General features: G+C 46.3%; 1 protein-coding gene across 1 annotated transcript in view; it reads left to right on the forward strand.

Annotated features, from left to right (window-relative positions):
• LRP2 (LDL receptor related protein 2) overlaps positions 1-24,362 on the forward strand; it is a 208,528-nt gene that overhangs the window by 180,015 nt on the left and 4,151 nt on the right. Inside the window, exons 64-75 of the mRNA XM_075529132.1 lie at positions 1,470-1,601; positions 2,973-3,113; positions 8,021-8,186; positions 9,505-9,633; positions 11,782-12,002; positions 13,045-13,221; positions 15,984-16,103; positions 18,446-18,536; positions 19,296-19,363; positions 19,720-19,840; positions 20,875-21,004; positions 21,928-22,029. Of these exons, the coding sequence (XP_075385247.1) occupies positions 1,470-1,601; positions 2,973-3,113; positions 8,021-8,186; positions 9,505-9,633; positions 11,782-12,002; positions 13,045-13,221; positions 15,984-16,103; positions 18,446-18,536; positions 19,296-19,363; positions 19,720-19,840; positions 20,875-21,004; positions 21,928-22,029 (1,598 nt within the window). The remainder of the gene's footprint in view (positions 1-1,469; positions 1,602-2,972; positions 3,114-8,020; positions 8,187-9,504; positions 9,634-11,781; positions 12,003-13,044; positions 13,222-15,983; positions 16,104-18,445; positions 18,537-19,295; positions 19,364-19,719; positions 19,841-20,874; positions 21,005-21,927; positions 22,030-24,362) is intronic.

Here is a 24,362-nt window from a genome sequence, read left to right on the forward strand (position 1 = left end):
TTGCTTTCTTTTTTTTTTTTAACAATTTATTGGGGCTCATACAATTCTTATCACAGTTCATACATATACATACATCAATTGTATAAAGCACATCTGTACAGTCTTTTCCCTAATCATTTTTTTTCTTTTTTTACATTTTATTAGGGACCCATACAACTCTTATCACCATCCATACATATACATACATCAATTGTATAAAGCACATCCATACATTCCCTGCCCCAATCATTCTCAAGGCATTTGCTCTCCACTTAAGCCCCTTGCATCAGGTCCTCTTTTTTTCCCCCCTCCCTCCCCATTCCCCCCTCCCTCATATGCCCTTGGTAATTTATACATCGTTATTTTGTCATATCTTGCCCTATCCGGAGTCTCCCTTCCCCCCTTCTCTGCTGTCCCTCTCCCAGGGAAGAGGTCACATGTGGATCCTTGTAATCAGTTCCCCATTTCCAACTGTTGTTCCTTTTATACTCTCCATCCATCCAGCCTTTTTATTTTTTTCATTTCTGAAATCATGCTTAATTCTGTTAATGAGATTAATATGTTCAAGAGTATCAATTGCTCTTCCCCTCTGTATATGGGTGTTCTTATTAGTGCCTGCTATGGAGATGTTTGTGGAATTGATATGAATTTTAAAGGTCAGATTATTGGTGAGATGGCTGCTATTATATCAGCAAGTCAGCTTGTTAAAATAAATAAGTAAACACAAGCTGTACTTTCTTCATCATATGCAAAGCATCCCATATGTATTACATACCTATTGAAGCCAGGCACATGAGATGGAATTTAAATGATGAGATTGATTTTAGTTGTTTAGTTATTTTGAGGATTTTTTACTTCCAACTCATGTTACGTCACATCCAGAAGTTTATCAGAATTCATTGGAGAGCTGAAGTTTCAGACCTCAGTTGGAAATCAAATCAATGACTGTCATTGATGAGCAAAAGGAAGAGCATAGCAAGTAACAACAATAACAAAATGACAAGGGACTGTCCTGCAAGGGACATTCTGACTCGTCTATTAGGAACCCTGGTGGAGGAGTGTTATCCATTGGGCTGTAACCACAAGGTGAGCAGTTCTAAACCACCAGCCATCTCCAAAGGAGAAAGACGAGGAGCGCTCCCCCTGCCCTGTGGGACCGCTCGGAGTCAGAATGGACTCAGTGGCAGAGAGATTTTGCTGTTGTTTGAAGTGGAACAGATCCGCCGGCTTTAGCTTGAACCCTTGTCTGTCGCTCATTAGCTGTGGGCTTACTATCAGTCTATGCCTCGTGGAGTGTTTTTGGAGGATTAAATGGGAAACAAAAACCACCGTGTGCCACAGTAGCGGAAGCTTAGTAGGTGTGCCGTGTATGCTGGCGATTGCCGCTGCTCCCCCCGGTGCTCTTCGCGGTCCTCTTGGTGAGTGTGGGTTCAAACAGATGCAGGGTCTGTGGGAGGAGAGGCGCTATTTCGATTTTATTCTGCCTACAGACATCAACGAGTGTGACCAGTTTGGGACGTGTCCCCAGGAATGCCACAACACCAAAGGAAGTTTCGAGTGTGCATGCGCAGAGGGATTCACGTCTATGGGCGAACACTTTGGCCAGCGTTGTGAAGCCGAAGGTTGGGCGGTTTCATATTGGGGTCCATTGATTTGCGGGGCAGGAGTAAGGGATACACTGTAACCTTATTCTAGTATCTGAGAATCTGACCTGATATAAAGCAGTCATGAGCACTACCCAAAAAATACAAGAGAAAGAACATGCTGTAAGTGTAATGTATCGCGAAGTCGGATTTAAATCAGCATCCCTCCTTTAGGAGTATAGCTCATTATGATTTACAGATTAGGAGTTTGTGCTAGAGTTTAAGTGACTTCATAAGAAACAGTGGCTTTATTCTGTAAGTTAAGGTATGATGGCGGCTCGGTGTCTTCAAACAAATGGGGTTCTTAATGCATACACATTACTAACCCAACTTACATAGTTTGTCTTTCAAGCCTTTTTGATGTGAATGAAAACTAGGGTGACAGCATTTGTATAGTTTGTCTGGTAATTAAGTAGCAAATTAAAAATGTTTTAATCTTTGAATGGAGGAGAATAAATTAGAATAGTCCAGAGAGAGGTCCTAAATAATGAACTGTTACAAAGTTACTTAAATTTGATTCGATTGACATTATTCAAGTAAATGAAAATTTAAAATTTCAAGCAATGAATCTTGAGATTCATTAGCAGTGAAATAGCTGCTTTAGATGAAAATCAGGACCAAGCGGTGCTCTCCCCCCTTTTTTTTTCTTTCCCTCATTAGCTAGAAGCTCAATCAAGTTATAGAGCTGATTAACCTGTAAAAATCTACCAGTAAAGTGTAAAGAATGAGAACTCACTAGTAGATTTTCAGAAGGATTGATGGCCCTGGTGGATAAGCACTTGATGGCTAAGCCCAAGGTCATAGGTTCAAATCCACCAGCCACTCTGCTGGAGAACCACAAGACTGTCTGCTTCTATCGAGATCCCTAGTCTCAGACACCCTGAATAGGTCATTATGAGCTGAAATTTACTTGATAGTAATGGATTTATTTTTGTTTTATTAAGCATTTTTCCCCTGTGAGAGATGGAATGTCTATATATTGCCTGCTTAATGAGAATGGAGTAAGGAGTAAAAACCAGTGAAACTGAGGTCATTATATTGTAAATGGGGAAAAAATTCCTTCTTTGTCTTGCCTCATTCCTAACTTCTTTCGGAGTAGAGAACCAAGGACAAAGAAGTGATCATACATCGCAAAAACGATGCCAAGTTCTCCCCCTGAAGTAGAGATAGCATGCAAGGTCATCGATTTTACAACCAGGGTGCGTAGTCAGCTCTGGTGATTAGCAGGAAGAGGCAGATCCCTCCAAAGTTTTGTGAGTTGGGTACCTGCTATGCATTGTTGACATCACTATCTATAAAAAGGCTCCCTTAGAACACGAAATCATAACGCAGCTCTTCATTTATTGACAGGAAACCCTCCTCTGTTACTACTGCCCGACAACATTAGAATTCGAAAATATAATCTCTCCTCTGAAAAATTCTCCGATTACCTGGAAGATGAGCACATTCAAGCCCTTGACTATGACTGGGATCACGAGGGCACAGGCCTCAGTGAGTACACACCTGGACGTCTGTCATTGGTATTCATTGAATTAATTAAATTTTAGGTGTTGAATTCGATTTACTTTAAATTTTAGGGAGTGGATTTTGTTGTGTCACTAGAAGATGAAGCTCATCTATTTAGCTTGTTCCTAACACCAATTATGACCTTTCATCCCAGCCAATTTTTTCTTGACTTCTCACCAAATCTCGTCATCCACCACTGGAGATTATCTCTGTAGGACCACCTCACGACCCCTTCTCTTTACTGTTTCGCTGTCTTTGTTTAGGAAGATGCTCTTCTTTGCTGCTATTGCACTCTTCGGAAATTCCTACTGGGACTTCAAAGATGCCACTCCAGTGCCATCTCCTGTCATTCCTTCTGTCCTTGTTCCCTGGTTACGCACACATGAGCCCGGAGTCTTTCATACCTACCTTTACTGATGGGACCTTGGTGTTCCAGTGGGTTATATGTTGAGCTGCAAATCTACCAGCCACTTCTCTGTCGGGGGGAAATGGGCACCCAGCTCTCATAAAGTCTCAGAAACCCCAACGGGCAGTTCTACTCTGTCCAAAAAGGTCACTAGGAGATGGAAAAGGCTCGACAGCAGTCTTTCAAAGGGAGGCTGCTAACCGGGAGATCAGTGCTTTAAACCTGCCAGCTGTTCAGATAAGGCAGTCAGCCTCAGCAAAACTGTGAGTCCTAATTGACTTAATGGCAGTGGGTTTACTGAAGCCAAGGAATCCTGGTTGCCAGTGTTGGCAGTTCAAATCCATTAGCTCCTTTGGAGAGAGATGAGGCTGACCGGAAGTTTTATGGTCTCAGGAACACCGTATATTGGGTTGCTATAAGTGGGAGTTGACCCCATTGCTGTGGGTTTGGGTTTGGGTGGGCTTTATGGAGCAGGGGCTTCATTGGGTCATCACAATGAATCCATAGAAGACGATGCTTTGGAATCCAGGACAGATAAACGCCTCAGGATGATGTTGAGAATGGCGATACCAGGAGGGTCAGGGGAAGGTGGGGGAGGAGGGGGATCATTGTGACAATGATCTACATATAACCCCCTCCCAGGTGGATGGACAGCAGAAAAGTGGGTGAAGGAAGGCATCGGTCAGTGTAAGACATGAAAAAATAATAATAATTTATAAATCATCATGAGGGAAGGAGGGAAACAAGATGAGGAGCTGATTCCAGGGGCTTGGGTGGAAAGAGAATGTTTTGAGACTGGTGATGGCAGCAGATGTGCAAGACACACTGGATGTATGCATGGATTGTGATAAGAGTTGTACAAACCCCCCCCATAAAACGATGGGGAAAAAAAGATGCTTCAAAAAATTTGTGGAAAAATAAAATGAAAAGACGATGGAATATTTTCTTGAACATTTTGAATCCCCCTTGTGTTTTTCTCACAATCTACCCTTTGGAGACAGAGATCTAGCTCATCTCTGTGTGCCTCCATTTACATCTAAGATAGTGTCGGGATCGATGTTCAGGAAAATTCACTGTGTGAGTGACATGCCTGCTGTGACGTCTCTCAGGAGTAATGTCTGGAGCCCCCAAACTTAGCCCTCTGCACTGAGTCCACTGTGATTCCTCGGGACCTTACACAGAGTGTCCGAGACAGTCCATCTTTTCAGGACACAGGGCCTCACCTTTCTCCCGTGGGTCGCCTGGGAGAGGTGAGTCAGCGTGATCTTGGAGGCGGAAAGCATGCCTCCTGTGCCTTCCACCTCAGCTACTCACTTTACGGTCTTAAGCGGTTCTGAAGACCTCATATTTTAATCTATAGCAATTTCGTTCTGCCTCCCTCCCTCTGAGACTAACTGCCACTGTAAGATTTATTGTTGCAATATCGCACTTAGTCATGCAGTCCACCAAGCCTTTCAAGAGTGGTGCCTGCGGCAGGTGCTCCGCACATATCTTAAAAATCCTGGTCTTCCTGCGTCTTTTACGTGCCTGCCTTCTACTATCCTTTCGTTTGCACATTAGCTGAACTCCTCCTCGCTTAGATGACTCTTTTATTACTACTCAGAATAGCCTGGCCCTGGTGAATCGACAGCGTCAGCCCAGACTACGGTTTAGAATTAGCATGTGAGAGTGAGCAGGCTCTTCTTGAAATTCTAGGGAGCATCACAGAGTTCATGGAAAGATGCTATTATTCTTCGTTAGGATTCTCAGGCACTGTGAGCAAGTGACAATGTTGATCATGAGCCTTACTCACCTAGTCCTCCATTAGCCGAGGCTTTTAAAAATTTAATTAAAAAAATTTTTTTTGCTGTTTGATCCCAAACGGTGGATTATTCTAACATGTACATACCTCACTCAGTGGTGGAATTCAGATCGTTTTACAATTGGCTCACTGCCATGAGGACCATCGAAGGATAAGAAAGTGATGCACTGAAAGGTTGTTTCATTACTTCATACAATTCATACTTAAATAAGAACAGTAAGAGAAGTAAACAAAACTAAGTTATGTTTTAAGAGAGAGTTTTAAAACATGAATGAAAACGTATTAAATAACATCTGACAAAAAACTAACTGTTATTTAAGGTATTCCCCTAGTGCTTCCTGATTGGCTTCCTCACTTGCAAGCTTCTTTGCTATTGGCCGAGCCTCGGGGCGGTGTGGTTCATCCCTAGCCCTCTTTCCCTGGAGGAGCAGGATCCCATTCCTCCAGAGCCGACCCAAAGGCAGTCGTCCTTGGGCTTGACAGATCAGCAGCAGACGACTTCTCTGGAATTCATTACATCCCTCTTTGCAAAACCCCTTTCTGCTTCTGCTGAACTTGTAGCACTTTTCCTGACAATATTTTTAGGTCTTTGAACACTTTTAGTGATTGCATAATTCACTCATGGGAATTTGGGGCTTATCACGAAGCTGACATGAATGGCAGCATGTCACCCTCTGGTCGTTTGGCACTTTTTCTCCTTAGGTTATGCTTGTTTTCTGAAGTAACACACTTAAGGGAATAGAAATGTAGTATTTCATCAAGATTATAAGGAGTTTTATGAAATGAATAAATAAGTATTACAAACATAGCTCTGTCTAATTTTCATACCTATGGATAGAATGAACATTACTGCCGTGTTTCCAAAATGCGGTTGTGCAGGCGAACGTTCAAAAAAGGAGCAAGGAACGTAAGTTTGTGACTTCCATGTTTAGAGAGAGCCCTGGTTCCAAGTGCCATTTTAACACCCCGTTCACTGGACTCAACTGAAAATTAGGCTTCGTTCCTGCCGAACTGGAGCGAACCAGCTGACTCTTACCACTGACATCACTAGTGTTATTGCTCTCCTTTGAGACCCGTCTAGTATTTGGCTGACCAGGTAGCCATGAGGGTGAGTTCATTTCCAGACCTGAATGGGGACTAAGAACGATAGTCCTGAGTCTATGTTTCTCCGTAATCTGGGATTCCACTAATCTCTAGCTGAGCAGTAAGTCTAGTTTCCTTTATGATTGTGCATTTTAAGCTACATTTTTTTTCCTCCCACTCTTTCCAGGAATTTCTATTAAAAAATAATTTTATTGGGGGCTCATACAACTTTTATCACCATCCATACATCCATGTGTCAAGCACATTTGTACATTTGTTGCCATCATCATTTTCACAACATTTTCTTTCTACTTGAGCCCTTGGTATCAGCTTCTCATTTTTCCCCTCACCTTTTCTACCCCACCCTTCCTCCTTCCTACCCTTCCTCTCTCCCTCTCTCCCTCCCTCCCTCCTGCATGTACTCTTGATAATTTATAAATTATTATTATTATTTCATGTCTTCATTGACTGATGTCTCATTTCACCCACTTTTCTGTTGTCCATCCCCCCTGGGAGGCGGATATATGTAGATCATTGTGATCGGTTCCCCCTTTCTATCTCCCACCTTCCCCTCACCCTCCTGGTATTGCTACTCTCATTATTGGTTATGAGGAGTTTATCTGTCCTGTATTCTCTATGTTTCTAGCTCTTATCTGCACCAGTGTACATGCTCTGGTCATGATAGTAGTGGTGGTGGGGGGGAAGCATTAATGAACTAGAGGATAGTTGTAGGTTTCAATGGTGCTATACTGTACCCTGACTGACTTGTCTCTTCCTTGTGACCCTTCTGTAAGGAGATGTCCAGTTGTCTACAGATGGGCTTTGGGTCTCCACTCCGCACCCCCTCATTCACAATGATGCGATTGTTTCCCAGGACTTTCTAATGTGGTCCCTTCCAGAGCAGCTGGCAGTGGTACCAGGCACTGCAGAGCTAATCTCAGTCATGGAGACTGAGGTTCCTGTGGTCCATTAGTTCACTGGGCTGATAGTGTCCATGTGTCTTTAATTTTCATCACTTGTCTTCCCTCCAAACAGGAAAAGCCCAACAATTGTACTTTAGATGACTGCTCAAGAGATTTTAAGACCCCAGTCACTGCTAACTAAAGTGGGATGTGAACATTGCCTTTCTGGTGAACTCTGTCATGCTAGTTGACCTGGTTTCTTTTTAAACCAGCTTTCTTGGGGTAAAATGCACATATAATACAATAGTTCAATCATATCAGGAAGAGTTGTATAGTCATCAACCACAATTAATTATCGAACATTTCCCACTTTCCCGACTCCTTGTTATTAAGCTCCCCATTTCCCTCCAACCTCCCCTGCCATACCCCCCAAAAACCATGATAACTCTCTCGATAGAGTCACCCATCCTGAAATTCATATATGAAAAAAAGCTAAAAATAACAAAATAAAATAGAGAAAAATTTCAATTGAAAAGGAAGCAAAATTATGAAAAATAGAGCAACTTTAAAATGGGTCAAAGGGGAGAGCAAAGGATAAGGTGTTAAATTTTAAGCTAACTGCATTTGCCATAATCCACTTTCCAAGCACACTAGCAGACATTGTTACCATGAAACTGACCCACGTGTCTCGCCTTTGCAGGTATGGTGTACTACTCTGTGCTAGGGGAGGGCTCTGACTTTGGTTCTATCAAACGCACGTACATCATGAATGCTGAAACTGGTGGCAATAATCTGGTGCAGAAAGTTGACCTGAACCTGAAATACATAGTGCAGCCCGATGGATTAGCAGTGGACTGGGTTGGAAGGTACGTTGACCACCCTCTCGCCTGTTTTTATTTCCCTCACCAGTGCTCCTTGCCATTCTCCATGCCGCCTCAGGTCTAGCTGGGTCCAGAGAGCGACCCACTCAGCCCCTGGTGCCTCTGAGGGATTCGCAGGCCGGCGTCAGCTCCAGCCCCCAGGACTCCAGGGTGTTTTCTAAACAGTGTTATTGCTCGCCTTCTGTGTGTGCCAAGGAAAAGTCAGGGAAATCACCAACATGTTGATCAGGCTGTGTAGACTGAACTAGTTGGAAATTTGACTCCCATTTCATCTTTGGATTTGAGTTACTAGAGATGTGAGTTCTCTTCTACTCTAGAAAATGTCTAGACTCCCAGGATGAGCCTTGAATGCGAAGCGTACATAGGCTTGTCATCAGATAGGTGTATGAGATTGCAAACTGAGGCGGAGACATTGCGAAGCCCCCTCTTCAAGGAAGCGCTTTTGTTGGAGCGGCATTTCTAGGCAAGGGACTTCCTTGGAATGGGAGCGGAAGCATCCCTAGTAGCCCATATGCTCTTGGAAATGAACCAACAATAGAAAATGTTTGAGAGAGAGAGCGAGAGAGAGAGCCAGTTCAGAGACTCACTGCTGTCCCGGAGAATGGAAAGTCATTTGCAGTAGAAATTAATTTTCACCTTTTAACAAACTTGTCTGGTGTTTCTGAAAGACTTGCACATTTCTGAAGAAGTTAATTAGGTCCCCACTGTGCCTTCAGGCCCAAAGGAGGCACATGTTAGCATCTCTTGCCAGAAAGCCAGGCCTCAGAGTCAGGACCGTGAATCTCTCAGCTTCAACATTTTCTTTTGAAAGTCATCCAAGCAGTGGCAGGCCTGCCTTCTTGTTGGAAGCATCACCTCTTTTTGAGCCGGAATCAATTATTGAATAAAGAAACGCCTGGGACTTTTTCTGCTCATAAAAGCCTGAGAGCTGCAGCTGGCTATTTCTTCTCATCTCTGGAGGCGATTCCAGATTCCTCTTGATTACAGCAAGGCCCTTGCTGAAAGAGGAAACGCAGGTTCTTCATGACGTCTCCCTGAAGCGCATGCTTCAGAATCATACAGATGTGAGCTGCGTCCCCCATTATTCTGGGTCCTGGAGGGAGGATTCAGCTGGTTAGGTAGTTCCCTGGCTGAAGAAATTGGGGCCTTCCTGACAGGGGACTATATGTGATGATCACGGGTCTCCAAGACGCCATCTTGCCAGCTAGAATTTCCAAACTAGATGATCTTATCTTGAAACTTCATCCTCAGGAGTCGCCAGTCTAACCTGTTCCATTATTTCACGTTGTCCCACCACATTCAGGCATATTTACTGGTCAGATGCCAGGACTCAACGGATCGAGGTGGCTAAGCTCGACGGAAGGTACAGAAAGTGGCTGATCACCTCTCAACTGGATCAACCTGCTGCAATTGTTGTGAATCCCAAACTAGGGTGAGTATGCAAAAGATCCCTTGGGTTCCAGATGTTTGCCAGTGGATCCCGTGAAAGTGCTTGTCTTTGGCTGCTTCTTTTTTTCTGTAAGTGCACTGAAACAATCCTTTGACAGTAAAGACACCCACTCTTCAGGTGTTCGTCCAGTGTGCCCGCTACTATGCCAAGTAGTCCATGGATGTAGGCAGGGACTTCAGAAAGTTCGTGGAAAAATTCGTTTATCTTTTAATTCCATTTTTCCAGGAATTTTTTGAAGACCCCCCTCATAGGAATCAGTTAAACCCTACAAAACTCTTATGAATTAGGCAAAACTTTCTATTCCCTGTTTAGGCATATGGCTAAAATAACAGGTTGCTTTATTCAGCAACTGCTGGCTTAAATATAAGGGAGAAAAGAATGCCACATCACAAGGAACGAACCAGAAGGCTGCAGGAGGCACCTTATTGGCAGGAATGAACAGATAATGGAGAAAGAGCAGCACTGATCCGAGGACAGAGGACAGAGGCGTGGAAGCAGGAAACGGGGCGGAGGTGGGATAAGAGATGGTCCGTTGAGGGGTAGCAATGGATGAGTTGAAACAAAATAGGTATGAACTATTAAATGCGCTACTGTAGACCTTCACCCAATTCACAATAAAATGTGTTTTAAAAGAGAATGGGATTTTTCCACAAACTTTGAAGCTTCACCTCATATATTACTTTAAAAAACCCACCTTTATTGGGATATAATTGATATGCCATAAAATCCACCTGTTAAAGCATACGATTCAGTGGCTTTTATATTCACAGAGTTGTGTTATCTAGCCCACATTCAGTCTTGGAAAATTTCCATTACCCTAACAAGAAATCTTTTACCATGTAGCTGCCACTCTCTAATTTTTTTCTGACGTGAATAATCAAAGGAACTACTGACACCAGGGAGGCCTGCATTCCTCAATGCAGTCTGGGCTGAAACTGGGTAAGGCCCACCTTTTAAAATAGGGCCTTGTTCTCCCCATCTCTCCACTCAACACGTTTATCTCACCTGCCCGGTCCAGCTCCTCATCTAGATAATTCTTGAATGTCAGGTGCTTAGACTCTTTGATGCCAAGTAGTCCTACCACAAACCAAGTCCACTGCCAGCCACTTAACTGATTGCAACTCATAGGAAACTGTGGGTTCTCAAGAGCATCAGTCTTTTCCCCCAGAATCAAATCAAATGCTTCAGGTTTTATTATATTATTGTCAAATACTAATATTTATATAATCCTCTTTGATTCGCTGCATATAGGCATTAGAAAGTGTGTAACTTTCGAGTGTATGTTATTCACTGATTTTTCTTTCAAAGGGAGCGGGCAGACTCATCTTTCTTCCTTGGCTGGTGGGTTTGGCTAAGGCAAAAGACAGATGATAAGTGCCCCTCGGGGAAAGAATGTCAAACAAACTTGGACATGAATAAATAAACAGCAATCACAAATTATGAATAAAGAAACAGACAGTGGGATCCTACGCAACATTAAAGAATAACGATAAATCACAGAAATACATCCTGACATGGGTGAACCTGGAAGACATACTGAGTGAAATTAGTTTGTCACAAGAGAACAAATATTGTATGAGAACAAATATCGTATGGCCATTGTTATAAAAAAAATTAAGAAAAGGGTTTCACATTAAATAAAAACAGACTGACGAAAGTGGGAGAAGGAATAGATAGGAGTTTATTGGGTGAAGGGGAAGACGATACTGAATAAGAGAGATGGGCAAAAAGCAATGGAAAGGGGCAAGACTTTGAGAAGTCTGATCTGCTCTGTAAACTCGCATCATTCACATTAAAACGTTAAAAAAGCACGAGAACATAAGCTCCGCGAGGACAGGAATGGTGTCATTCTCTAACGTACCGCATTGTGTCCATCTCACACAGGAGGCAAGCAATAGACTGTGACTGAGGAATAGGCAGCCCTTGTCATGCTATGTTTTCAGGGTCTGGATTTGCAGTCGTTCCGGCTATTAGGGAAATTCCGTTTGGGGGAAGGAGTGCTCACAGATATGTTAGCGTTCCCTTCTCGCTCCCCATCTTCTATAAAGTTTAAAAACAGTGCCGCTTAGCACCCAGGTTGGTCCCTGTGACAAAGAGCGGGTGCTACAATGAAGAGCCCTTCTGTTGCAGGCTGATGTACTGGACGGACTGGGGGAAAGAGCCCAAAATCGAGCGATCCTGGATGGATGGGCAGGATCGGCAAGTCCTGATTTCTGACGACCTTGGTTGGCCAACCGGCCTTTCTATTGATTATTTGAACAACGACCGGATCTACTGGAGCGACTTAAAGGAGAATGTTGTTGAATCCATAAATCATGATGGAACTGACCGGAGACTCATCTCAAATGAAGGTTAGCAATGAGTTCGAAGCTGATAGGTTTCCCATCTCTTGGCTCATTGTTTAAAGAAGGACATTTCTTAGCTACCCTCAGTTCCTAATTGCTGACTCCAATGCAAATGAAGTCACTAGTAAGATTTATGATCTTATTGTCTTTTAAAAATAATATTCTAGAAAATCTATTCTCTGCAGAAAAATAATTGAGTTTCCTGGTGGGCTGTTTGGTAGATGTTTGTGCACAAATAGTAATACACGTACAAGAACCCTGTCTAGACACACTCCATGTTAGTGCGCTTCATTGCATACGTACAAGAGGTGACATCGAGAAAGAAAAGGGCACCTGGTGTCCTTTACAAGCCCTTGCAGAGCTGCGACCAAAGCACCTGCCACTTTTTTGTTTCCTACCTGACCAATAAATGCTAGTGTACATAGTACACTAGTACAGAGGGGGAGAAAAATCTCTGCTATGTGAGCTGTGTTTTACAAGTAAGATAAATTGAACTAAATCATAGGCTCCCTATTGGACAAAGTAGAACTTCCCCATGAGGCGTTCAGTCTTTGAGGAAGGCGATTGCCTCCTCTTTCTCCCAAGGAGCAGCTGGTGGATTTGAACTGCTAACCTTTCAATTAACAGTTGAGTGCCTAACTGCTCCAGCCCCAGGGCTCCTGAACACAAACTCAACAACAAACAAACAAAAACCCCAATGCAGTTGCCATGAAATTAACTTTTTGTGGGAGTAGAAAACCCCAATTTTGCCCCTAAGAGCAGCTGGTGGTTTTGAATTGCTGATCTTGTGGTGAGCAGCCCAATGCATAACCACTGTGCAGCTAGGTCTTCAGGTGCATCTATCTAGTTTGGCTTTTATCATCGTGATCGCCCAGTGCCGTGCACTCTCATGACCACATGTACTGAAAGCTGAGTTCTCTGATGACAGTCCACCAGAATGTTCGGGAATGAATTAGATGCTACATTCGAGAATTCAAGCAGAAACTGTGCTGGGAACTTCTCTTTTAAACCACTTTGCCTGGTTTTATTTTTTCCCATGGGTAAGCAGTAAGGAGCCCGTATAGCCTGGATGTCTTCGAAGGCCAGATCTACTGGACATCTAAGGAGAGAGGAGAAGTGTGGAAGGAAGATAAATTTGGAAATGGAGAGAGAGTGAAAGTGCTGACAGTGAGCCCTTGGCTCACTCAAGTTCGAGTCTTCCATCAACGCAGATACAATCAGTCAGGTAAACACCTTGCAACGAGATGTTCCTTGTTATCTGTAAACGTTCTTTATTTTAAATGAATGTTTTCACCGTTGGAGAGTGGGAATGCCGAATAATAGACCCTCCTCTCGGTGCACACAGAGGTGTTGGTGTTAACCATGTGCACCAAACAGAGATGAAACTGAATGCCAAAGAGAAGTGTGCAGCCCCCTAGAGGATTCGAGGTTAAAATATTTCTGTCCTTCTTGTTACTTGGAGTGCAGGAGCGATACCTCTCGCAGACAGGACCAGCAGGCATTAGACCCTTGATAAGTGCAAATTGGGTTGCCAGGTCAGCATGAGTTTCCTGGAAGCACTGTCTGCTAGCCAGCTCATCCTGAGATGCGTGAGCCGTAGCTCCCGTTGTCCTGCCTGTGCATTGGTCGCTTCTCCTCTTAGGCGTATGGTCTTCATTCTGGGCCCTGCTTTGTCAGGTGACCTGGGTTTTAGTTCACCCCTCAGTGTAAGAGGGAGCAAAATATAAGGTGGAGCTTTGAGAGGAAGACAGGAAGAAATAGGCGTGGGCCGTGTGTCACATTTGCTCTTTGGACATCTGTTTTTTACTATCAATTCTCTCAATACCTGGACAAAGAGGAGTTTTTCCTTGTCACACAAATAAGGAACTGGAGCCTGGGAGATTAAGTAACTGCATGTGCAGTTCAAACAACCAGGGGATGCATCCAAGTTCAGAAATTATTTGAGCTTACATTCTGTCCAACCCAAACTCAGTGTCTTTCTGATCTTGCCCAGCGGTCAGCCCACTGAGGTCCAGGCTGAATTCTGTAGCATAAGTCACCTTTTCCCCTTCGGAGTGGAGGGGGAGCTTGCCATCCGCATGATCTCAGTGCTACCCAGGGCCCTGCATCAGCCTTAGTAAGCTGGAATTCAAATCTGAGATCCCAGGCGGACCACGCATTGCAGTAAAATCCTTTTTTAGGGCGTCAACTCAGCTAGTACAACTGACAGTGACTGCCCCTCTACAGCCCATCTCCAAATCCTCCAGGCCCGGCCAGTAATACACACTCGTGTGGTCTAAGTATTTCATGGGCAGAGCACAGTACACCCACATGGGTGTCTTCTTGGGTCCTTGCCGAGAAAGACGTTTAGTAGTTCAGAGAGCGGAGAACCTGCGGCTGAAGGAAAAGCCCTTCATGCGCAAGGCCCTTTGGGAAGCCCTGGTACCGTGCAGCTGGGTAGATTCCCGTCGACTCTGCCCAATGGTTCTCAAACCTTCCCAAAACAAAAAAACTCAAAATCCTAAACTCCCTGCCTTCAAGTCAATGCTGATTCATATTGACCCTATAGAACAGTGGTTCTCAACCTGGGGGTCTTGACCCCTTTGGGGGTCGAACAACCCTTTCACAGGGGTCACCTAAGACCATATTTCTGAGGGTCTTAGGAACCAAGACACCGCTCCTCTATCTGTCTCCAGGTGGGTCCGCCCACATGCGGATAACTCCCACCATAACATGAGGAACTGTATTAAAGGGTCAAAGCATTAGGAAGGCTGAGAACCACTGCTCTAGAACAAGGTAAAACTACTCCTGTGAGTTTCTGAGTTTGCAGTGGTTGGTAGTTTCACACTGCGGACCTTGCAGATCCCGACCCAGTGTGCATAACCACGAAGCCAACAGGCCCCGTATAACCAGTAGTCATGCACACGGGGCAAAACCACCTGGAGGGCTGGTTAAGCACAGTTTGCTCTTCTATAGAGTTTCTCATTATAAATGCCCCGGGTAGACTGAAGAGTGAGCATTGCCAATGAATCCCCACGTGAACTTGATGCTGCTGGGTCAGGGACCACACTTTGAGAACCACTGTCAGCCCCTTGCTACTCCAGAGTCTGGCCTGTGGGCCAGCATCATTCCTGTGGGGGCTGATTCAGAAGACATATTCTCAAACCCGCCTCAGGCCTCTTGAGTCAGACTCTGAATTTTATCAAGATTTCCCAGGTAGTGTGTGTACAGATTAAAGCTTGAGAAGCTCTGTTCTAGAAGGTTTAAAAGAAATGTCAATGGGACTGGCTTTAGATGAGACCTTTGCAACATGTCTTTTTATAGCCAAGCGTAGAATCCAGAAGCGACTAGGATCACTTGAAGAGCTTTTAATGACAGTGTTGGAACTCCATCCCAGATCCATTGAAATATGAGCATCTTGGAGTAGATGGCCATGCATTTAACTAGCTCCCCAGACGATTCTGATACATAGCCATGGTTGGAGATCATACCTCTAGATTCCCTTGCCTTCCCTATCATATCACCAAAAATCCAGAATAAAGCTCCCCTCGGTAGATTAGGGTGGAAACCACACCTTCTGGATTGTGCCTTCACATATATTCGGGTTTAATCTCGTTTGGGTCATGGAAAAGCTTGAAACAAGAATGGGCTCTTTTAAGCCATCTCAAGTTGCTTCCGTTCTGATTCGTTTGGGGGGTTATGCTATGAGCCCAGGAGATGCAGAAGCAACCCTCAGTGAAAGCAATAGGAAAGGTGCTGGGTGTGGTCATGGGCACAACATAGGCACAGCAGGGCAGCCCGGGGTCACTGGGCTCGGCTGGAGAAGACAGCAGGGTACGTGAGGATGAGTAGTCAGGTGGCACATGGCCTAAAGGTGATGGAATGTCCCTGGCCTCTGCCACCACTTGGCAGCGTCACAATGCAGTTGACAGGCAGATGCTAGGATGACGTTTTCACTCTTGTCTCAGGACTTAACCTCACTAACCCCTGTTCCCCTCTGCTTTCCAGTGCCCAATCCCTGTGATGATGCCTGCAGTCACCTCTGCCTACTGACACCGGGAGGATACAACTGTGCCTGTCCTGAAGGCTCCCACTTTATGCAGGGGAGCAACACTCAGTGTGACGCAGGTAGGACAATGTCTGCGTTTCATGGGAAAGCTTGTCTGTCCATGTGTAGCCTTCTGCAGGCGTCCCTGGGTGCTAAGTACTTTAATTGGATGAGGGGGGGTGGTAGATTTAATTCAATAATACAGTGAGGACAGATAATGAATGCACTCGTATGATAAAATGAAGATGGCTGGAAAGGGAGGAAGAACGTAGGCGGGGTGGACCAAGCTGAATGGAACTCATGTCCCAGCGATTTCTGAGAATGAGTTGAGAAGTGCTGGAGAAAGAGTGATCGGACCCAGTTCCCCTAAATCTACGGCGGGGTTGTTTTTTAAAGAGATTTTGGAGAGTAGGTTTTCTGTAAGACCTTCCTCCACCTCAGACTGGATTCCTTCTGCCTTAGGGATCTGCGTGGCCCTTGTTGGAGCCCATGCTCGGAGATGGGAGGGGTCAACAGGGCGAGGGAGGCCTCACTGATGACCATTGCTTTTCTCACATGCCGATCTGGACAACTAAGTTCTGACCCTTGAAGAGGGTCACCTTTGGAAAGGTGCCTTCTCTTGGGAGGAGCTGGCACCCGGAAGGAGGAGTTGTTGATTGCCATCAAGTCAGTTAAGACTCCGGGCAACCCCATGTGTTAGAGGAGAACTCTGGGCCAGGGGGGTTTGAAGGCCGTCAGCATCCGGAAACAGATCATCAGGCATGCCTTTTGAGGAGACTCTGAGTGGATTCCAATCACCAACCTTTTGACGAGCCCTCCAGTGCCCACCTGTTTGCACCACCGCAAACTCCTTTTTCATCCCAAGTGCTGTGGATTCTCTTCATAGGCAAGACCGTCTTCAACGTTTCTTTTAAGCCACGTCTCTATCCGATTGTCGGACTGCGGCTCGTGCGCTGCTGTGACGTTGGAAGCTATGTCACTGATGGTTCAAACACCAGCAGGTCACTCCAAGTGAACAGGTTTCAACAGCGCTTCCAGACTGAAAGCAGACACGACAAGGAATAGGCAGTCCACGTCGGAGAATTAGCCATGGAAAACCTTATGGAGAGCATGGGAACACCGGCATGGACTGAAGAGCTCTGGAATGGAAGCAGGGCTTTGTCAGAGAGCATGCCAGAAGAAGAGCCCTCTGGTCAGAGGCACTCAGAATGCGGCTGAGGAAGAGCAGCCTCCCCCAAGCAAAGTCGGCCGTGGAGACAGACAGTAAGCCTGTGGGAATACCTTCATTTGATGACAGGGCCTGATTCAAAATCAGAAGAAACCTGTGTAACGATCTACTCATTGAAACTTGGAATGTACGAAGTATGATCTAGGAAAATTGGAAGTCCTCAAAATGAAATGGAAGCCACAAAGAGTGATCCCCTAGGCATCATGAGCTACAATGGACTGGTTAGTGACCATTTTGAATCAGAAAACCATCAGTTTGCGATGCTGGCTGGGAATGACACCATCGAGAGGCATGTGTTGCATTCATCATCCAAAAGGACATCTTCAAGATCTGTCTTGAAGTACAATGCTGTCTGTGATAGAATTAAATCTATCCACATTTAAGGAAATCCAATCAATACAGCTCTCGCTAAGACTTATGCACCAGCCATGGGAGTTAGCCATGAGCAAGTGGAAGAATTCTACCAACATCTTCAGTCACCATAGATGGTGAAAACAAAAGCAGCATAAAGCAGGTGGGAGGTGCTGGGGCTGGGTGGGAGGCAAGGTGTCCAGGGAAAGCCTTTCTGATAAAGTCAAGTTTAAGTGGAGACCTAGATGGAGGGTCTGAGCCAGGACTGTGTAAGCTCCTCCCATCAAGGCCTATGAGCATCTTCCAGGCAGTGGTCCATCTAGGTCATGGCACTTCTGTAGCTGAACTGGGAGCAAGGCCCAGGGTGAGGGCAGTGTGGGAGTTCATCATCTCTCTAGCCGTGCCGTGTGGATCAACCCGAATGTGTGTTGACCAACCCCTGTTGCTTTTGATCCTTTGGTTGCAGTTCCAAACTGAGCCTCACTCGGACCCGACTTTCACTGGGTTCGGCGAGGAGAGTTCTGAAAACTTCACATGAGAATGCAAACAGCCTAAGAAATCCCTTTACTGCCAAGTTCTTTTTAAAACTCATCACAACTGCTCTGGTATCTAGCCCTCTCTCTCATTTTGGGGGCAAAATGATGTCATGCTGCCTCCCCGCTCCCTCCCGCCCAAATAGTTACTCTTCTAAGACCATATCTTGATAAAGAATTTGTTTGCCTAAGAAGATAATGTTGTGATTGGGGTTCCCCCACCACCGCTGGCCCAGAGGCAGGTCTTCATGGGGTGGAGTGCTCTGCTGACTGTGACCCCTAACCCAGACCTGGCTTTCCTTTCCTGCAGCCATCGAGTCTCCTGTCACCATGCCCCCCGCATGCAGGTGCATGTATGGAGGAACGTGCTATTTCGATGAGAGTAATCTCCCCAAGTGCAAGTAAGTCTGCATGCTGACATTGGAGCTGTAACCGTGCCTCTCCTGGAGGAAGTTTAGACATACGATCGTTTTTGGATGTCAGCACGCTTGCCTCCCTGGGGAGCATGCACAGAGAGCTAAGGTGATCCTTCTCAAACTGTGAAAGGTGTCGGGATGAGCCGGGTCCCTTGTTCAAGCATCAGTTCTCCAGCCCCAGGGATGGTGTGTTCCTACCAGGCTCCCGGGTGATGTCGCAGGGGCCACACTCTCGGTCGCAGGCAGTGGTAGAGGTGAAAGCAGCGTGTCCCTGCTCACCTCGAACTGTGGATTGCAGCAGGGGTCGTGGGAAGCAGCTGGCGGCAAGCCTGCCTCAGTACCAGATGCCCATGAGCTAGAGAAAGGCGGGGCTACTGACTTGGAGGGAAGAAGATTCTTGAGAGAGAGGCACGAGAGAGGGATGTCTTTAGATGAGATATAAGGGGAGCGTATCAGACCAGAATATGATCGTGGTCTCCATTTTTCTCTTAAGAAAGATTCGCGTGGTTAGAGAAGAAATCACCGGGTTTATTGGATGAGACTCACCCTGTGGGTGCCCCCTGTACCCTGGGCACTGCCCCGCCGTTCTGCTTGTCATCTCTCAGCAGGAGAAATAAAAGCCCCACAGGCCACATTGGCCAACATGCCATTTACTGAAGCACAGCTTGTCTCGTCTCAGGTGTGCTTAGAAAGTGCAATGCGAGCCCAGGACGGGAGGGTAAATGCTTCTCCCTTTCCTTTCAGGTGTCCTAGCGATTACACTGGAAGCTACTGTGAAATAGGATTTTCAAAAGGCATTCCTTCGGGAACAAGTAAGCTTTGAGAAGACGAGTAACCTAGAAACAACTCCATGGCCCCTGAATTGAACGCTGCCATCTGCTCTATTTCACGCGGTCTCGGGAAGAGCATGGGAGCCCTGGGGGAGTGGGGTGGGGTGGGGGTGCAGCGGGCTATGAGTTGGACCGGAAACCACCAGCCGTCCGGGAGAGAGAGATGAGATCTCGGGAACCCACAGGGGCAGTTCTATGCTGTCCTAGAGGGTCACTCAGAGTCCACATGGACTCCGTAGCAGGGGCTTGAGGAGCAGGTGGTCCCCGCCCACAATTGCTGCTGATCTGCTGGCCCTCCCCCCTACACGTGCTGCATCCTGTGCTTCCCTCTTGGATAGGAGCCGTGGCGGCGCTGTTGACCGTCATCTTCATCATCATCGTGGGTGCATTGGCAATCGGAGGATTTTTCCACTATAGGAAAACTGGCTCCCTTTTACCTGCTCTGCCCAAGTTACCAAGGTCAGTTTTATGATACAGAGTCAATGTGCTATGACCAGGCTAATCACGTCGTTAATTTTTTTAAGTTAAAGAAGAAATGACAGCACATGGGAAAATTGCAGAAACAGCAAATATTTACTTAATACTTAGCACCAAAAAAGGTACCATGCACACCGTTCACATCATCTGTAGGAAAAGAAAGTCATGAGGACTTATAGCGGTCATGTTAGATCGCAGCCTCATGACCGTGTGTCTCTGAAGCCTGAGTGGCGAGTCTCAAGGCCAGATGGCTGTGCTCACTGGCTGGAGGGCACGGCGTGCTGGTCATCCAGACGCCACTCCTGTAAGTGGTTAACCTCCAGGGTTCAGGCACACTTTAACAGCTTCAGTTAACTGACATCCTGGGGTGGCTTGCTCTCAGCTACCAGCCAGAAGGTTGGCAGTTCAAGCCCCCCTGCTGGCATCATGGAGGAACGACCTGGTGATTCCAGCCGAGAGTTCTGTGGTGTGCTCAGGTCTACACTGGGTTGGAATGGGCTCTATGGTAATGCATTTCAAAGGAACCTCCCACCATATTTGATGTGTATCAATTCAGACTGGGAATCGAGCATTTTATGTAAGCAAGATTTATGGTGAAAGGATGGTTTTAAAATAAGAGGAGCAGTGATACTAGGAGGGTAAGTGTTAGGGGGGGCGGTAGTAAGGAGGAACCGATCACAATGATCGATGTATGGGCCCCATCCCAGGGGGACGAACAGGAGTAAAGTGGGTGAAATGAGACAGCAGTCAGGGTGAGACATGAAAAAAAAAAAGAATAATTTATAAATTATCTAGGCCACATGGGGGAGGGAGGTGGAGGAGGGAGGGGGAAATGAGGAGCTGCTGTCAGGGGCTCAAGTAGAAAGAACATGTTTTGAAAAAGAGGACAACACATGTACAGATGTGTTTGACACAGTGGATATATGTGTGGACTGAGATAAGAGCTGTAACAGCCCCAATAAAATGATTTTTTTTAAAGAAAATGAGCTCATTTTGTTTTCACTGCTTCCTTCTAGCTTAAGTAGTCTGGTCAAGTCCTCTGAACATGGAAATGGGGTGACCTTCAGATCAGGGACAGATGTCACCATGGACATTGGAGTGTCTGGTTTTGGGCCCGAGGCGGCTGTTGACCAACCAGTGGCGATGGTGAGTGTTTTCAGAACGATTACTTAGAGGGTGGGCCAGTTGTACTGTCTCCCACACTAGACACTTTTTATTAAGACTGCGATTCACCTGGTGGATGAAGAAATACCCAACACCTCTCAGGATAAAGTCCACACTGTGGTGAAAGGGGAGATGGTAGGCTTTGATTCAGAAATGCGTAGAACAACATTAATAAAGAGACGCAGGTTGACACCCACTCTAAGATACTGCTGTTAAGTGGAAACTTGCACGGTCTTGGCGGGGTTGTTTGTTTGCAGGCACGGAACATGATGCCTGACGTTTATCGGGTGATGTTATGTTTGTCCCCCATATCATGTATTATTTCACCAATGGTGGGAAAAACAGTGATTTTAGAATCAGACTGGTCCAAATCTCCCTTTATGGTTCAAATGCCACTTCCCGCGTCTGTAACACTGGGCGCGGAGCATCCTCTCGCTCTCCCTGCCCCATCTCTACTGCATTCTGGAAAATAGCTTTCAGTGCCCTTCTATTCCCTAACCTTTTAATTTTTTGTCTCCGCATATATTACCCATTCCCCTCGGCCCTGCCCCTCCACCTTGCTCTTCCTCCGCCAACCCGCCCTTTCCTCTGTTGTCTGTGCTCTCCAGGCTCCGGTACCCACGTGAGCTATTTGCATTAAAGGATTGGAGAGAATTTAGAGTAGGAAGAACGTTTCCATTTCCTTGAGCTGACTCGTTAGTGTCTTTGTTACTCTAAATCATGATGTACCCCAGGGAGGACTTATGCTTCTGTTTTGGGGTGCGGAGGGAAGGCAGTTCTCCGGACCTCATATTTGAAGTGTATTTGGCCTACCCTCTAGCACGCCTCCAGGTGTGAGGATACTGCGAACCAGACCATCCTGGTGTGACCTCTCTCCTCCCTCACCCCCCTCTTTTACCTATTAGAGTGAGCACTTTGTCATGGAGCCAGGGAAGCAGCCCATCATCTTTGAAAACCCGATGTACTCAGCCAGAGACAGTGCTGTTAAAGTGGTCCAGCCGACACAGGTGAGAGAGCATGCGGCGCGTTCTGTCAGGTGCTGCTGTCGCTGGCTTGCCTTCTACCAAGCAGCGCCCTCTTCAGAATCGTCCTGACCGCCCTTTCCGAATGCAGGGAGCGCAGAGGGCCCCTTCTCAGTGTCACCATCTGCAGGGACAGGACTGGCCTGACGTTGCACCCTCCAACAATCACAGCCCTTGCTTGCTCAGTGTTGAGTTGTTAAGTGTTGGCACTGACCGCTGACTGCCCTTTATTCGGAGTGGGGTCGGGCAGAAGGTGTAAGCCCATCCTCAGGCCCTCCAGATATGAGTGGGCTTCAAAAAGTCCATGGGAAAACGCCGTATAATGTTTTAACGCCATTGTTGCACGGGCCCTTTGAAGCCCCCTCATCTGTTTGTGAGTGGGTGAGCGAGTGACTATTGGGCCTCTCTCTTGAGAGTCTTAGGCCTGTGTACACCGAGTTCATGCTGGTCTCCCCAGGCTGTGGTTTGCAGTGGATTAAGGAAGACACAGGGGGCTGTCCTGGTTATGTTTGCTTTTCCTGTGCTTTTCTGAAGGGCGCCATGTCTCCACAGCGGACAGGTGGATATGTAAAGTTCCTTTGGGCTACCATAGGCAGCTATACAAGGAGCCAGTGATGAGACAGAGACCTCTGGATCAAACTTGCTGCCTCCGAGTCACCTCACTCATAGGGCCCTTCCCGGACAGCGGAGACCGCACTGTGGGTTTCCAAGGCGCTGCATCTTCCTGGGAGCAGCAAGCCTAGATTTTCTTGGGGACAGACGGTGGCTTTGAACTACTACAATTCAACTGGTGCCCCACTGCACCACCCGGGCTCCTCGGACGCACGGAGGGAAGGAAAGAACTCCCCCATAGGTCTGGACCAGTCGGCACAGCACCGCATCCAGTGCCTATCCGCAGCTCGCCTATTCCTCCTCGGCTGACACAACTCACCTTAGCAATGTACTCACTCGTTGTCAACACTTTATGGCTTTTCAACGCATGGGCTGTGGGTACATTTTAAGACAGAATAGAAACGTTTATTTTATGACTCCACTGATGTCAAGGTGCTGCCAACTCAAAGCAACCCTACAAGACAGCGTTGAGTCGCCCCTGTGGGTTTCCGAGGCGAACGCCGGGAGTAGAAAGACCCTTTCTCTCGGAGTGGCGAGTGGTTTCGAACTGCTGACTATGCAGTTAGCAGCCCAACCAGTAACCCCTACACCTCCAGGGCTCCTCATTTTAGGAACAGATTTCCTAAGGTCAGAAATATTTGAATCATGAAAACATTTTGCCTGATCATCTGGTATCCAGATTTTGAAACATTTCCCATGGATTCCCACCGCTGCAGACCCTGTAGGTGAGACTGGAGCAGCCCATAGGCTTTCTAAGGCTGTAAATCCTTAAGCACTTGCGTGCTTTCACGCCTGTGCCACCACGGCACCTTTGACTTACAGGTAGCGAAACTTTAATCACGCCGTGAGACAGATAGGGCATTCCGTTCGGCGTTTTCACTCAAACAGTATGTGACCAGGCATGCAAATCCGAGAGGTAGGCGGGGACTGTGCAGGTACGGGAGCAGGAGTGACCTTCACACTGTAGGCTGACAGGCACACCTCACTGATGAGGCCTTCCTGTAATGCTCTCCTTAGGCAACGACCTGCGTTTTGTTTTCTGCTTGAAGGGTCGGGCCAACCCTACATTCCACACGGGGATTGGGACCACTTTCCCCAGCATGTGCTCCCTTCACGGTTCTTTCACCTTGTGGTAATTCTCACAGCTTTCCGACCTTTGTCGTAGGTTACAGTGCAGTGCAAACATTTTTATGTACGTGTGTGCCTCATCGTATTCCGACATTTGCTCGATTGTGGTGGTCTGAGAGCAGAGCCACGCCGTCTCCCAGCTGTGCTTGTGTGGATTCATGGGCCTTTGGGCAAAAGGCCTGGCTGTGGAAGTGTCTGGAGAAGTATGCATTTGATTTTGCCTATCGTTGTTTTATAAATTTAACTTACTTTAAGCAGTCCTTTGAAGTTACTAGTTTATTGCAAACATCCAATGATATGATTCTCATTTTGCCAGTGAATTGGGGGAATTATTTATGTTATCCTGCTGGTCAAGAAAGAACTAGAGTCTCTTCTCCAGAACTACAACTGACTGTGGGACTAAGGGGAAACAGAGCACACACATACATCACTGTTACTGGGGACAGTGTATAGCTGCCTCCCAGGATTAAGGTGTGAGGTGTCTCAGTGTTGGGGGTTCTTAAAAAAATCGTTGTGAACCGAGGGAAGGTTTACAGAGCAGATCATGAGCTTTATATCCAACGATTCATACACACTTT

Source organism: Tenrec ecaudatus, chromosome 13, assembly GCF_050624435.1.
Source record: "Tenrec ecaudatus isolate mTenEca1 chromosome 13, mTenEca1.hap1, whole genome shotgun sequence".
Classification (NCBI taxonomy): Eukaryota; Metazoa; Chordata; class Mammalia; order Afrosoricida; family Tenrecidae; genus Tenrec; species Tenrec ecaudatus.